This window comes from Octopus bimaculoides, chromosome 7, assembly GCF_046866305.1.
Source record: "Octopus bimaculoides isolate indiv1 chromosome 7, ASM4686630v1, whole genome shotgun sequence".
NCBI lineage: Eukaryota > Metazoa > Mollusca > Cephalopoda > Octopoda > Octopodidae > Octopus > Octopus bimaculoides.
In genome coordinates this window covers 91,488,614-91,505,692 of record NC_142934.1, presented here as the reverse complement: position 1 = coordinate 91,505,692, position 17,079 = coordinate 91,488,614, and the positions used below count along the sequence as shown (strand labels likewise).

The following is a 17,079-nucleotide window of genomic DNA, read 5'->3' as shown; positions in this document are numbered from 1 at the left end:
GCGAAATTAGTGACCTTGTTTTTAATTGATGTATCTGTTTTTTCTTTTCAGTTTCCGGCTCCACCTCTTTGATTGGGGCTATCGTTGGTAGCGTGATTGGTGTCATTATTCTTGCAATTGTTGGTGTGGCATTGGCGAAATATTTGAAAGACAGGAGCAACAGAGTGGTTCCTTTCGAGGGCACAAATGCCCAAAACACAGCATAACGAAAAAATAAATAATAGCAACACAAAAAGACAATGGAATTCTGAAGTTAAAGAACACAAAATACTGAATAATCCCAGAATATACAAAGTTTGATGCAACACTTTCACAGAATGTTTTCACATTTGAATCTTTTTTTCCCCAAAAGTCTCCTCCGTTCCTCATCGAAACAAGGAACGGTTGATAATGTATATGATGATATATATTTACCGGTGTAGATACAAAGATTCAATGTTTAAAATATTATTGAATTCTCACTTCATTTAACTTTTTTCTATTTTACTTCATATTTTCAAAACAATTATTTAAATTTAAAAACAAAAAAAAATGATTGGTTAGTTTGATTGAATTTGGGTAGATTTGTTAAATGGTTGATTGATAAAATCTTTCAATATATTTTTCGGGCATTATAATAATAATAATAATAATAATAATAATAATAATAATAATAATAATAATAATAATAACAACAACAAATAGGGGCTGCAGTAAGGGTAGATCACTTGCAGAAAACTGCACTGCTTGAAACTGCTCGAATACTCCGGGTGGTGCTCGAAAAATAAGGGGTGTTACCTTAGTTCACTGGTAGTGAACAGCTAGCACCATATTACATCTCTAGCGTTAGAAGTTGTGCAAAGACAACAACAACAATAATAATAATAATAATAATAATAATAATAATAATAATAATAATAATAATAATAATAATAATAATAATAATAATAACAACAACAACAACAACAGTGTCAGCAACGACTAATAAATGATGCACTGGGTATGTGAACAAAATTTAAAAGTCGTGTGAGGAATTATGATTTGCATAGAATAACCTTGATAGATAACCAACCTAAATTCGATGCAATGCACTTTCGAAAAAAAATTTTGGGAAAAAAAGATCATCGCCCAATACGAAGACATCTCAATCTGCACGAAACGCAACGATCGCCATCCAATATCATCAGACAAAACTTTGCAGCTAACAACAATGTGTAACAAACGAAATACTGAAGCAACACCAGAAATAAGATATAAAAATACAAAAGCAATTTAGACATAGCGAAATAATACCAGCAAACAACACAAATCTTAGAGACCACGGAGATTAGATATAGTGTGGCATTAAAAATATCGCATAAAACAGATAATAATAATAATAATAATAATAATAATAATAATAATAATAATAATAATAATAGTAGCAGTAGTAGTAGTAGTAGTAGTAGTAGTAGTAGTAGTAGTAGTAGTAGTAGTAGTAGTAGTAATGTAAGTTCCATATTTCATCGATCGTCACCTCAATTTTACACCAAATTCTGATTTTTTTATTACTTTTTGTTTCAAACAATTGGATCTGATGGCACATTTTGAGATTGTAATTGCATATACACAAATCCATATATATTTATATACACACACACACACACACACACACATACATATATATATATATATATATATATATATATATATATATATGCATTTACATATATATACAGTTATGTATGTGTGTGTATATATATATATATATATATATATATATATACGTACATATTTAATATACATTTAATTAAAATATATTTTACACACATATATATATATATATATATATATATATATACACACACACATATTTATATATTCATATATTTACATCTAGTTATATATAAACATAATTACATAAAACGTATGTATGTATTGTGGACTGTTTCGTTTCGTTATTGGTGTAATCAGCAACAAAATGCACTCTATTCAGCGAGAAAACTCATAAGGTTCATTCTTCTGATAGTAGTACACGGCACACTATACAATCTTGTCAGACTATTGTACTATCATAAGCATGAAACTTATAGTTGCTCGCATTTAAATCCTGTGTATTAAATTATATATGTAGTTATATATATAATTGCTCATTATTTATGCATATACACACACATATGTATATATATATATGTATATGTATATATATATATATATATATATATATATATATATATATATATATATATATATATACATATCATATATATATATATATATGTACATATATATATATATGTACATATATATATATATGTACATATATATATATATGTATATATATATATATATATATATATATATATATATATATATATATATATATATATATATATATATATATGCATGTATGTATATATATATATGCATGTATGTATATATATATATATATATAAAATCTTCAACCTATGCCAAGGGCGACGAAAGTGAAAAGCCTATAGAAACATCTATGGGTATCGAACCACATATCTATCGTTCAGTACGATCAAGTTCCTTATTACACCAGATCACTTCTTAATTACATAATCCATCAAATTAGAATAACTTGCTGAATAAGTTTTCATTGTTTAGCTTGACTGATCAAACCCGTGGATCGTAAGAATTTTAACCAATCAGTAAACAAATCCGTCCAATGTTGTTTAACATAGTTCAGTACCACACTAAAATTCTTCTATGCTTCACTGACACAACCACAGAAAGGAAATGTTAAATTCCTACGATGTAATTGTAAGTCTATATTGTAAAATATTATAGAGGACTGAAGAATGTTATCTTATTCAATAAGATATTTCTAAGTATTAACTTGTATTCTAAAGCACTTTGGTGTAATCGGTAACGCGGTCGTTCAAACATAAAGGATTTGTAGCTCGACTTCAGAAGGTATTTTGTGCAGACAGACAGAGACAGAGGGAGTGGGAGCGAAAGAGAGAGAATGAAATGGCTGAGAAGGAGTCTGTAAATGGGCAAACAGACTCAGTGAGTGATACTAGAAGCAGTAAAATGAAAGTGAGTGGAAGGATGACAAACTTATCTGTCATGTTTGATTGGAATAGCTCACAGGTAAAGAATGAGAGAGGCAGAATTAAAATGCGCGTTAGTCGGAGTAAGACTTGCAGCAATGGTTGAAGTAGCAGATATTGGCAGAAAATACAATATATCATTTAAAATATATTTTCAAGCCCCACTCTTTCTCTCCCTCTCTCTCTCTCTCTCTCTCTCTCTCTCTCTCACTCTATATATATATATATATATATATATATATATATATATATACTCACGCACGCACACACACACACACTCACACATACATATATATATATATATATATACACTCATGCACACATCTATATACCGGTATACACACATACAACACATATGTATATGTTGTGTGGGGGGATGGGGGTAAGCTGAAAATTTAACCTATGACAAAGAAATGATTATGCATCAATTATGAACAGAAGGCTTTGCTTGTATTATTTAATTTTAGGATTCTTTCATTACTGCGTTAGAACAAAAATTTTGTTCTTAAACTGATTTCCCTAGTTATACTTATTTTCTGCGTAGCTTCATATTTCTTTCTGTTTTTATTTAGTTCCTTCTGTGCTACGTAGAGTTACCAGTGAGAAAGATTAGAGTAGATAGGTATACCCTATTATAAGAGAATAACTGACTTTGTTGATAAGAAATTGTCAACAATTTAAAATAAAGAGAAGAAATAGCTAAAGTGTTAAATATGATCTTGGTAGGAATACCACTTGCTGTTTCGAGCAATCATTCAATAATTGTCATAAAGAGCTTTTATCAAAATTCGTTTACTCTTAAGTGGTCATCTTCTCAGATCAAGACGACGTTATTTCGTGATATTCATACCCATATTTAGCTCCAAGGTATAGTCGTGGAATTCCGGGCAGAGTCATTTCTTAAAAACCTATCTGTTACTTCTACATGATGTGATATTTCTTGATACTAAAGCAAGATTAGCAGTGTTCAGTTTCAAAGAATTTATATTTTGGGGAGTCAATGTTCTCTTTGAATATATAGATTCATTCGATTCTTCTCTTGAGACGTCTATTAAGTCCCCAAAATTTCCCTCTGATAATATACATGTGTTCAATAGATATCTTTATTAGACCTTCTCTCAGTTCATATACATTTATCTGTACACCACTTTCTCGGTCAAATCGCCATATGTTAAAATATTCTTACCTTTCGATCTTTTATCATCTGTCAGATCAGAAATTATACAAGGGACAAAGCTGAGATAATTTAATACAATTTTCAGTGATAGCAGGATTAGAAGCTCTTAATGTTATAGGAACGGCTAGGCGAAAACCTCCGAACAGAAGAATTTTATCACTGATGTGTCTATTGCAACTCACGATTTGTTTTAAGATGGCATTGGAGATATAGTAACCAAGATAGATTATACTAACACCGTTGAAATAATCTTCTTTTGAGTGACATGAAAGATGTAAATGCACAACAACGTGGTAGTGTTCCCGTGCTGTCAATAATAACAAATGTGTTTATCTTACTATAAGTGCATTGGAGATAATATAATAAACATATAGATAATATAATAAATATAAGAGCACCTTTTCCAACGTCAAGTGACAATCTCTAATACTTATTGTTCTGTGTTCTTCATATTGTCCGATAGACTTCACATTTTTAAATTGAGACAAACTTGAAATGATTTAGCACAATATTCAATAATAATAGTGTACGAAATTCTTGGTATCGCGAGTAATTTAGCAAAAATTTCCTTCAAAATGAAGAATATTACCACCGAAATTTATCTACAAATAAATGTCAATGTTAGATAAAATGGGAGCTAAAGGTATCAAGAGAGATAGCTAGATTGAAATTTAAACGTATAAATACACATCGGCATTTATTACGGGGTTAAATCTTAGATATAAAAACAATTGCTTAAAACGCTTACGGTTAAAATATTAAAATTAGCTGTGCCGCCACTAGCAATGCTGATGCTGAGAAATGGTTCTTATATTACATAACCCTTCATATATGAGGCGAAGATTAAGTCTATAGGCCCAAACCATGATATCAGCTTCAAGCTTTGTATAGATTATCCAGAAGAGCCATTCAAGTAGAAATTTGATAACCACACCTCACTTCTTTCAGAAACTTAGAAAGGCACAATGCAACGAAGCTTAGAAGCTACGTTGGTTGTTGAAAGAGATATCTGCGGCATATGATATCAGCTTAAAAATTGCCGACAAGTATAAGGGAAAATATGACCTCTGCACCGCTGTAAAAGTTTTGAAAGAAATCTGGCATCGTAGAATTATGTGTGAATGCCAAATCAGAAACATTCAGCATTAGTATGCACGAGAGAAAGCTTATTCTCCGGTATTAGGTATATCCACACTAAGCCTGACAATGGACTTGTTCAGTGGGTCCCAAGAAAAGAGCCCTCCATTAAAAGCCTAATTTGCATTGCATTATTATTATTATTATTATTATTATTATTATTATTATTATTATTATTATTAATGTTATTATTATTATTATTATTATTATTATTATTATTATTAAGGAAGAATCGTCAGCCCCCCGGATAAAATGCTTAATGACATTTCATCCGTCTTTACGTTCTGAATTAAAATTCCACCAAGGTCGACTTTGCCTTTCATCCTTTCGGAGTCGATAAAATAAGTACCAGTTGATTACTGGGGTTGATCTAATAAACTTATGCCTTCCCCTAAAATTGCTGGCCTTGTGCCAAAATTTGAGACCATTATTATTATTGTTGTTATTGTTGTTGTTGTTGTTATAAATACATAGATAGATACACACATATTTACATACATACATACAACTATTGTTATTATTGTTATCAATTTATTCCTGTTTTGTTTGAATATTTGACCACCATTGTTATAATTATCAAAATTAATGTTTGTTTTTAAGTTAAAAAAATAAATAGTTTATTAAATTCTTACCTTGTTGAGTCCTTCAAATTTCCACAGCTTTTCCATATTTCTATCACACTATATAATAAGCCATACCAAATTTTGGCCGTCAATTTAACCTTGGCATAACTCTGTTGAACCTAGGTTATTCTCATACTGTGATAACGAAAACAGAAATAACCAATAAAATACAAGCAAAGAATAATATTACTGCTGAAATAAAAGCATATATACATGGTGTTCAAAAAGTCTCTCCGCAGCAAGTATTTTCTTGCAAAATAAATATTTATAAGATGGTATAAGACTGCAAAAGAATATATTAGACTTTACAAGACTATAAAATTTTTTATAAGAGGTGGTGAAGTGTCGTCCTTCCATTTCAGTACATAAGTTGACTCTTCTACACATGAAATACATCTTGGAGAGTCAGGATGAAAAAAATTAACTGCGGAGAGATTTTTTTGAACACCTTGTACTTTTAATAAGAGTTGAAGCGTTAACTCTATAACTGCTTTTAATGTATATTTGATTTGGTTCGGTTTGGTTTGGTTTGGTTTGGTTTGGTTTTATTAGAAATTGTAATTATCAACAAGGCGTGGCTGTGTGGTAAGAAGTTTGCTTCCCAACCACATGGTTCCGAGTTCAGTCCCGCTGAATGGCACCTTGGGCAAGTGCCTTCTACTATAGATTCGGGCCGACTAAAGCCTAGGGAGTAGATTTGGTAGACGGGAACAGGAAGAAACACGTCGTATCTATCTATCTATATATATATATATATATATATATATATATATATATATATATATATATATATACACACACATAAAAATATATGCATATATATATATATATATATATATATACATATATTTTGTGTGTCTTTGTGTCTGTATTTGTCCTTGGTCACATGCATAAAATGTCCGCCAGGAAATTAAGCTTCAAACCGCAAATTACTTTATTACGTAGTGCATTGTTTTCTTCTTTAGGCGCATACACAGCCGTGTGGCTAAGAAGCTTGCTTTGAAACTATGTGGCTTTGAGTTCAGTCCTACTGTGTGGCACCATGGGATGAGTGTCTTCTACTATAACCCAGATCCGGACCGATTGTGACTGAATTTGATTGACGGAAGCAGTGTGGAAACCCGTCGCATATATATATATATATATATATATATATATATATATATATATATATATATATATACATATATATATATATGTAAGGGACGACCGTGCGAACTCAAAAAGGAGAAATGGTGACGAATGGAAGAAACAGAGGACTCCTTTTATTTAAACGTGTCACACGGTCGAACACAAAATAGATATATCACATGGATGATATACATGATATGTTATGCGACGATAACATAGATGACCAGTAATGAAAGACCACAACCGTATAAGATGAATAACAGAGATATTTATTATGGCGTTAAAGATGTATGTCTGTGTGAGAGTGTGAATGCGACATATAAGAACATAATCAAAGACAGGCCGTCATACAAAGAAAAGTGTGTATGTGAGTGATACATGTATGTGTATGTGTATTATTACAGCAGATAGAAAGAGAGTCAATAACACGTGAGCAATTATATGCCAGTTCTTGTGTACACTATAGGAAAAGTTCTGTATGTGAAAGTGAGGGGGCTGAGTGTGGCAGAGCTGATCACTAGTTGTGATGTCGTGGCATCAATGCCGGGCCGTGATTCTTGTTATACAGATGTTCGTCGCTGGCTGAGAACTCTTGTCTGTTTATTTATCGTGGTGAAGCTGAGTCACCTAACAGAATCGAAGAGAGAGATGTGCCGCGGAGGTTTGGTTTGGTGTACATAGTAAGTCGTGTTGACGCTGGTGGTGTAGAGGCTGCTTGGTAGTAATCGTGTTGGTCATGACGATGATGCTGGATAGTAGTCGTAGACTCTTGTTGCTGATTTGGCGACGGCGGTGGTCATCGTTGGCTGGACGAAGCTGTTGAAGTGGTCGCTGGCTATTTGTTGCTGCTGCTGTCGTGTGGTACACGGAACAGATCTCAAAGAGAAACTGGACCGAGACAAATTTGTGGGGTATGAGTTGATCTATTTATAGCATTAAGAGGGCTCCCAGATGGCTTCAGAATTTTACTCTATCACGTGACCTTATTAGGGGCCGTGATTGGTCAGTTTGCGTTCTGGCGGGAAAGGTTCGAAGAATTTGCCGATTCGAATAATAATCAGTCACGTGATGACAAGGAATGGGTTCTCTACTACGCTCGCATTTATTTATATTTAAATGAGAAGATTGTATGTAATGGCGATAGTAGTTTTGTATCTAGTGACGATAGGTAGTTTCACTACATATATATATATATATACATATATATGCGTATGTCTTTGTGTTTCTTTTTTCCCTTCCCTACACGCGCACGCGCACACACACACACACCACTTGACAAAACGTGCTGGTTTGTTTACGTCCAAGTGCATTAGCAATTTGACGAAAAAATATCCGACAGAATAAGTACCATTTTTTTTTATGAGAACTGGGAACGATTTCTCCAACTGAATCCTTTAAAGCAGTGCTCCAGCATGGTCGTGGTTCAAGAAAAAGATGCGGGTATGAACACACATATGTGTACATACATGGTGTGTGTGTGTGTGTGTGCGTGCGTGCGTGTGTGTGTGTGTGTGTGTGTGTGTGTGTGTGTGTGTGTGTGTGTGCGTGTGTGTGTTGTGTTTTGTGCTTAATGAGGCAAGACATGTCATTCATGTTTGTTTGCCAAACTAACGAAAGGAAAGTCATTTAACCAATTTAATATTGAGCCAGCCATAGTCGCAATATATCTGTCATTCATTAAGTCAACTCATTAATCGTTTAAACTCTTGCAATGAAACTAAGTACTTAACACACATCCAGCTTTCAATAGCGGTGTCCATCGGTGTGGTCATCTAATCACTAACCCACAAAGACATACGTTTTTTGTTTTGTTTTTTATATATATATATTAATTTCATATCTCTGAAGAGGGAATCAGTTGTCACCCTCGGGAATATGAGTTAAAGAAGACGATAAAATAACTTTCTTTTTAGTTTTGGAAATATTAATGAATCAAGGTTGGATGTTATTCAACACAAACAGCTAAACAAATTGATTAACAAACTACTTGTCTACATGTTTTTTTAACTAAATATGCATAAATGTGGGAGAGTTTATATCGTGTGTACATGTGTGTGTGTGAGAGAGAGGGGGGAGAGAGGGGGAGAAAGAGAGAGAGAGAGGGGGGAGAAAGAGAGAGAGAGGGGGGGGAGAAAGAGAGAGGGGGGAGAAAGAGAGAGAGAGAGGGGGAGAGAGTGTATGTGTGAAGACGCGTGGCTTAGTGGTTACGGTATTTTGCTCACGATCGTAAAGTCGTGATTTCGATTCCCGGTTGCGCGTTGTGTCCTTCAACCCGACACTTTATTTCACGTTGCTCCCGTCCACTCAGCTGGCAAAAAATGCAATTGAAAAGGGCAAGCTTTGTCGCATTCTGTGTCACGCTGAATCTCCCCGAGAACTACGTTAAGGGTACACGTGTCTGTGGAGTGCTCAGCCTCTTGCACGTTAATTTCATGAGTATGCTGTTCCGTTGATCGGATCAACTGGAACCCTCGTCGTCGTGACCGACGAAGTACCGGTTGGCCATTATATGTTATGATTCCGTACTGCTATTGTTTATGTCTCGCTTAGAGATTTAACCCATTAATAATAATAAACAAATGTTACGGCAAAACAGTCAGCCACCTTTTATATATGGATGACTTAAAATTATACGCTAGAAATGATAAAGAGCTGGAAACACTACTACAGACAGAACATCGATTTACCAAGGAAATAGATATGAAATTCGGATTAGAAAAATGTGCCAAAGCAACCCTGAAAAGAGGAAAACTAGTTAAAAGTAGCAACATCACACTAGATAAAGCCAATGAAATAAGAGAACTAGACGAAAGCCAGCCATACAAATATTTAGGAGTCAATGAACTAGATAGGATACAACACACACAAATGAAAAAAAAAATTAAGAAAGAGTACTATAGACGAGTTAGATCAATACTAAAAACAGAGCTCAATGCTAAAAGCAAGATAATAGGTATCAACTCTTTAGCCGTCCCAGTTATAAGTTACAGCTACAATATCCTTAACTGGACACTAAACGAACTATCTAAAATAGACAAGAAAACAAGAAAAATAATGACAGGATCTAGGATGCACCACCCAAAATCTGACATAGAAAGGCTATATATACAACGTACAGAAGGTGGTAGGGGACTTATACAGCTGGAAAACTATTATAAAATAACCACCATAGTACTGCAAAAATACCTACTTCAGAAGCAAGGAAAATTAATACAAATAGCCACAAAACACGAGCAAAACAAAAAACTGTTTTCAGTATTTAAGGAAGCTGACAAATACAAACAAGAAATCATACTTCCTAATAAATACGAAGAAGAAGAAGAAGAAGAAGAAGAAGAAGAAGAAGAAGAAGAAGAAGAAGAAGAAGAATCAACAAAAGCTATAAAACAAATGAAATCCAAACTAAAACTAGAACAGCAACGGACCATGATAAAACGATGGCAAGAAAAGCCCCTACATGGTAAATACTGGGCTAAACTAAATGCAAAAGAAATAGACAGAGAAAAATCCCAGCAATGGTTGAGAAGCTCAGGACTCAAAGCAGAGACTGAAGGATTTTTAATTGCTGCACAAGACCAAAGCCCCCCCCCCCCCCACCAGAAATTACCCAAAACATATAATGAAACGAAACATAACAAGTAGCTGCAGAATGTGTGGCGATGGACAAGAAACAATAAATCATATTATCTCTGGCTGCCCAGTCCTGGCTAAGAAGGAATATATTCACAGACACGACAGAGCTGGGACCTATATACACTGGAAGCTATGCCAACACTATGGAATAACAACAGAAAACAGATGGTATAAGCACACGCCAGAAAAGGTCACAGAAAACGAGAAAGCAACCATACTCTGGGATATGCCAATACACACAGATAGAGAAATTAAGGCCAATAGACCAGATATAGTTGTCAAAGATCATGAAGGAAAAAAATGCTTTCTAATTGATGTATCAATACCAGCAGATGACAACGTTTCCCTAAAAGAAATGGAGAAACTTCCAAAATACAAAGACCTGGAAATAGAGGTAACTCGAATGTGGAATCTAAAAACAGAAACAATTTCTATCATAGTAGGTGCCTTAGGTATAATAAAAAAATATTCATACAAATACATAACAAAAACACCAGGACTTACAAATATATATAACATACAGAAAATTGCACTACTGGGCACTGCACACATCCTACACAAAACACTTTCAATACAGTAACCATAAGAGCATCACAGCAAACCACAGCACATACCCAAGGCACACAAAGCTGCGCTCGGTAGTGAAGTGAAAGCACGTTATAAAAATAAAACTACTGAACAATAATAATAATAAAAATAATAATAATAATAATAATCCTTTTTGCTATAGGCACAAGGCCTGAAATCTGTGGGAGGGGATAGTCGATTTCATCGACCCAGTGCGAAAGGATGAAAGGCAAAGTCAACCTCGGTGGAATTTGAACTCAGAACGTAAAGACGGACAAAATGCTGTTTAGCATCTCTAGAATAAATTCTCAAATTTTCTCTACTGCCGTCGTATATATATAGCAACTGGGTTATCTGCTCTGTATAAGCAGTCTAGTCGCTTCCCTCTACGGTTCAGAGTTGTATCCAGTATATAACACAATGTAACTTCGGAAAAAATCTCATGGTTTTACGTGGGATCGGTCTTAAGGACTTATTTGTCCCTTCGTATATTCTGAAGTTGTTTTATTTATTATATTTCATTGCATGTTTTTAGTGGTTTCTCATGGAGGCTTTGATCCTGTGTTGCAATCAAGAAATTTTCAGTCTCGGATTTCTTCCGAATCTTTACGTTCTAAGTTCAAATCCCGCCGAGGTCAACTCTGCCTTTCATTCCTTCGGGGCTGATAAAATAAGGTATCAATCAAGTACTGGGGTCGATGTAGTGGACTTGCACTTTCCCCTCAAAAACTGTTGGCCTTGAACTCTGCAATGGACCAGTGTCCCATTCAGGGAAGGAATGATGTAATCTTAGTCACTTATACACCATGAAAACCGGGTAACCAACCTTAAGAGCCCCCGGAAAAAAAAGTGTAAATAAAAAACAAAAGTAAAACAAAATGTAATGAGCTGGTTCAATGTTTTAGACTCAAACATTTTGACCCTCGAAACACTGTATTTAGTCATTTAGCTGTTAGTACTTTTTGTTGACTCATTAACTAATTTGCCATTTGTAGTTTATCATCGGTTTGTCTGTTAGCATCCAGTTATTATCTTATCTTTGTGTAGAAACAATCTCAGATAGCCGCCAACAGCTTACATTTAATGTTATCACCATAAGGTGATAACACAGTACGGCTAAATATGTTAAGTCAGTGATTTACTATTTCACGTGGCCTGTTATTATTATCTTCACATAATATGTACACTTTTCTCACAAAAGCTAACCGAGAAGTTTCCATGCAATCATTTGTCCTGAGGTTCAATCTCATCACGGATTTTTAAAAATTTCTTTCCAGTCACCGGAAGTTTTCAAATGTTTAACACTGATGTAGTTTTGCACGCTGATGACGAAAAATACATCCATTTTCTCTAGAAATTAATAATAAAAAAATTACAAGCCTCTAAAGTTATATAATTTTTAGTCTCATAACTTTAAGAATGTTTCCATGGAAACAAACAGTTGCGACTTCCGCTATGTTGACAACGGATGTTTCGATTGGCTAAAATTACATAATCTCATAGACTTGTAACTTTTCCCTCATAAATTTCTAGAGAAAGGGTAGTGAGCTAGCAGAACTGTTAGCACCCGAAGAAAATGCTTAGCGGCATTTCGTCCGTTTTTACGCTCTGAGTTCAAATTTCGCCGAGGTCGACTTTGCTTTTCATCCTCACGGAGTCGATTAAAGAAATAGAAGTCAAGCACTCGGGTCGATATAATCGACTAAACCCCTCCCCCATGACTTTAGGCCTTACGTCGATAATAGAAAGGGTTACTTATTTCTAGAGAAAATGAATGTGATTTCCGTCATCATCATACGAACCTATAAACGTTTAAATAATTTGAGAAAATTCTGGTGATTGGAATGAATTTAAAAAAGATCCCACATCTTTTCTAATAAACTCCTCTGTCTTTAAGCATTTAAGATGTAAATCTCATGTTTCAATGTACACAGAAAAAAGATGAATGTTACAAAAGGCCAGTAAGCATATTCTGAATAAGAGAAATATCTCGAAAGTGCTAAGTTATTTCGAAGACCGGTTGGCGTGTGTATATATGTGTATGCATATGTGCGAGTCTGCATACGAGGTCTGATCAATAAGTATCCGGACTCTTACATTTGTAACGAAGCTAAAGAAACACAGAGTAAAGCCGCTTGGCAAAGATTGACCTTGAACTCAGCTGTGCATGCCCACTAAGTTTTAATGTTCTAGCTCACTTCTGCTGTTTACAACAGTCCTTGGAAGGAATGTGTATAGCGTGTGATCGCCGCATTGATCATGACAGAGAAAGTCGTCATGGCGATACTTGCTCAAAGGGTTACGCAAGGTTGCAGAAAGTGTACGGAGAGGAGTGTATGAGCGGCATACAAGTGTATGAGCGGTTCAGACGTTTCCAAGTTGGCCGAAAAAATGTCGATATTAACGAACGTTCTGGGAGATCCGCAACCAACAGAACTGAGAAAACCATTGCAGATGTGCATGCAGCTGTGAGGGGAAATTGTCGAATCACTATCCGTGAGTTATCAGAGGATGTGCAGATTAGTTACGGATCAGTTCAGTCCATTATCACTGAGGATTTAGATATGAGTTGCATGTCCGCCAAGCTTGTGCCAAAACTGCTTTCAGCTGACCAAAAAGACATTCGGGTTTCAGTTGATTGTATCGAGAACGATGAAAACTTTTTGAAAACTTTGCGGAGGCCTCTGGGCAGGTAGCACCAAGTTTTTAGCAATACTTGATGCAGATTCTTTGCTCGACTTTCTCTATCATGGTCAATGTGACGTTCACAAGCTACACACCTTCCTTCCAAGCACTGCTGTAACAGCGGAAGTGTGCTAGAACATTAAAACTTAGTGCGCATGCACAGCAGAGTTCAAGGTCAATTTGTGCATGCTTTAGCTTCGTTACTATGGTAACAGTCCGAATATTTATTGATCAGACCACGTATATGTGTATGTCTGAACAAATCTGCACTCGTGTAGTATGTATGCATATCAGTACTCAAGTGCATCTGTACTGCATTACTGTTTGTGCATGCGTGTATGTGTGTGTGTATGTAAATGTGTGCTTATGATCAGCTCTGGAATCTTAAATGGAGAACCCCTGGAATGTTTTGCCATTTCCATTGCACCTCTAATCAATTGTATTTGCTTTGTTCTTGCTTTGGAGAATCCCAGCATCTATGTTTCTAGGCGAAGCAGTTGTTATGTATCTCGTTGGACCTATGATAATAGGTACAAATGAAAATCTGATCTGTAAGTTTCTCATCAACTCTTCAGAGCTGCTCTCCTTTTCCCAGTTTTTAAGAAATATTTACACCAGCTGATCTCTACAACGGTGCACGACTTTTACTCCCCGTCTCATACAACACGCCCTGGCCTATTGCATTTGCAGCTGATTGCTATATTTATTGAAATGTTTCTTCATTTTTAAGGTTCAAGATACATTCTGGTTTAGAAATAACGGTTTAACTGTCAAGTTAATGCTTCTTGCGCATAGCATTGTAGATCATTTTAGCAACAACGTCATGTTGCATGAGAAGATGGCGCCTTGCAGACATTTTGAGACAGCTCCTGTTGATATGAAGGATACTTGCCACCATACTGGTATGGCACAATCGACAGTTTTTATCACAAAGTTGACATCTAGAAGCATTCTTACCTCTCTTGTTGATCAGATTTTCAGTAGTTATTCTTTTGTTAGTCGATAACAAAGGTGTAACTTTCTAGCTCAGATCTGATTTCTGTTTTGTACATCTCTCCATTTGTTTTCTCTCCTCATTCCTTTTTGTAGAAGAGCGTCGGCTCGAAACGTCAGAGACTTCTATTTTTCCTGAGCGTCAAACTAACATATCTTGTTTCTTGTTCCCTCACCGGTGTCGTCGTTTTTTGTATCATTTAAACCAAATATATGTTATGTATATGTGTGTGTGTGAGTGCGTATATATATATATATATATATATATATATATATATATATATATATATATATATATATGCTATTATAAGAATACACGTGGTTGTCATGAGGAGATTTAAAATTCACTAATTTTGGATCTGTACGTGCAAATATTTGTATGTAGACGTGTGAACCTGCTTTGTACGGTATGTACAATTATTTGTATTTATGTCACCCCGTGTATTGTGTTAACGAAAGAAGTAAGTCTGTTTATGGTTTTAATCCAGAAATTGGAACCAATCCACAATTAACGTGAGATCTTTTTAATATTCTTTCACTCGTCCGCTTTCAGCCATGTGTTTATTTATCTGGATTTTTTGGGGTAGTCTTTTGAAGGTCTCGGCACTTGTAGCATGTTGAAGATAGGTCGTTTTCGCCCTTGCTCCCTTCTTCATATAATCATATACATATGTATATTATTATTAATTTAATTATATACATACATACATACATACATACATACATACATACATACATACATACATACATAGCTGTGTGTATGTATGTACATCAGTCAAAGAGATAGGAATCGTTATCAGAAAGTAGTTCAGTATTTCTATCACTCACACACACACACCCTTTTTCTTTTTCCCTCCTTCCCTTCCTGCCTTTTTCGTTCCTCACTTGACGCGTGTCTAATGTCTGTGTCCATCAGTCAGACATATCTCTAGATTCTTCTCCTCCATTCTTTCTTGCCACTCTACTAAGCCTTAATGACCATCCACCAGTTCTAAGTGTACTTTGAGCTGTGTCTATAAGGAGCTCTCGTCTGTCAAGTGTGCACGCACAGATCAGCTGTTATCGCTTCAACAATTTGTCAATGTTCACGTTAGTGAGACTGTGAAAGACGGGCAATTTTGAAGTTTAACCTCGAAACCCACCGCACGTGAGTGTATGCATGTGTTTGTGTGTGTGTGTGTGTGTGTGTGTGTGTGTGTGTGTGTGTGCGTGCGTGAGTGTGTGTGTGTGTGTCCGTGAGTGTGTGTGTGTGAGTCCGTGAGTGTGTGTGTGTGTCCGTGAGTGTGTGTGTGTGTGTGTGTGTCCGTGAGTGTGTGCGTGCGAGTGTATGCGTGTGCGTGTGCGTGTACGTGTGTGTGCGTGTGTGTGCGTGTGTGTGTTTTTGTCTGTCTGTGTCTTTGTGTCCGTGTCTGTGTGTCTGTGTGCATGTGTGTTTGTATGTGTGTCTGTGTCTTTGTGTCTATGTGTGCCTCTGTGTGTCTGTGAATGCAAGTGTGTGCGTGTGCGTGTGTGTGTGTGTATGTATGTGTTGTGCGCGCGCGCGTACGCCTTTGTGTGTCACCCCCCCCCCCCATCACTGCTTGGCGACCGGCAAAAGTGACCGGCAAAATAAATACTAGACTTAAATAATAAACAAATATCAAAGTCGATTTGTCCACCAAAACTCTCCACGGCGTTGCCCCCGCATGGCCGCAGTCCAAAAAAAAAAGATAAACTGACCATTGTTTAGTTCTTTTCTTTGTATTTTAAAGCTTTCGTTAAACGGTCGATATAGAGGGCATGGGTCCTTGGTACCTCGGTCAATCTATGCTGAACTATCGACCTTAAGTATCAATAACTAGGTCTATAGATACTTCATTTTATTTTACTTTATTTTATTTTTATTTTATTTGTTTCAGTCATTTGACTGCGGCCATACTAGACCATCGCCTTTAGTCAAACGAAAAACCCGAGGACTTATTCTTTGTAAACCTAGTACTTATTCTATCGGGCGCTTTTTGCCGAACCGTTAATGTTACGGGGACGTAAACACACCAACATCGGTTGGTGAACGCCTTCCTCTACAAATATGCCGGCTTCTCCAGCCTAAACTGGT

The 17,079-nt window shown here is 35.6% G+C and overlaps 1 protein-coding gene across 1 annotated transcript in view; it reads left to right on the top strand.

The window, feature by feature from the left end:
- The window catches only part of LOC106872793 (uncharacterized), a 124,023-nt gene extending 123,805 nt beyond the window's left edge, over nucleotides 1–218 (top strand). The window contains exon 28 of the mRNA XM_089355658.1: nucleotides 52–218. Coding sequence (XP_089211784.1) covers nucleotides 52–206 — 155 coding nt within the window. The 3' untranslated portion in view covers nucleotides 207–218. The remainder of the gene's footprint in view (nucleotides 1–51) is intronic.
- The last annotated feature ends 16,861 nt before the right edge of the window (nucleotides 219–17,079 follow it).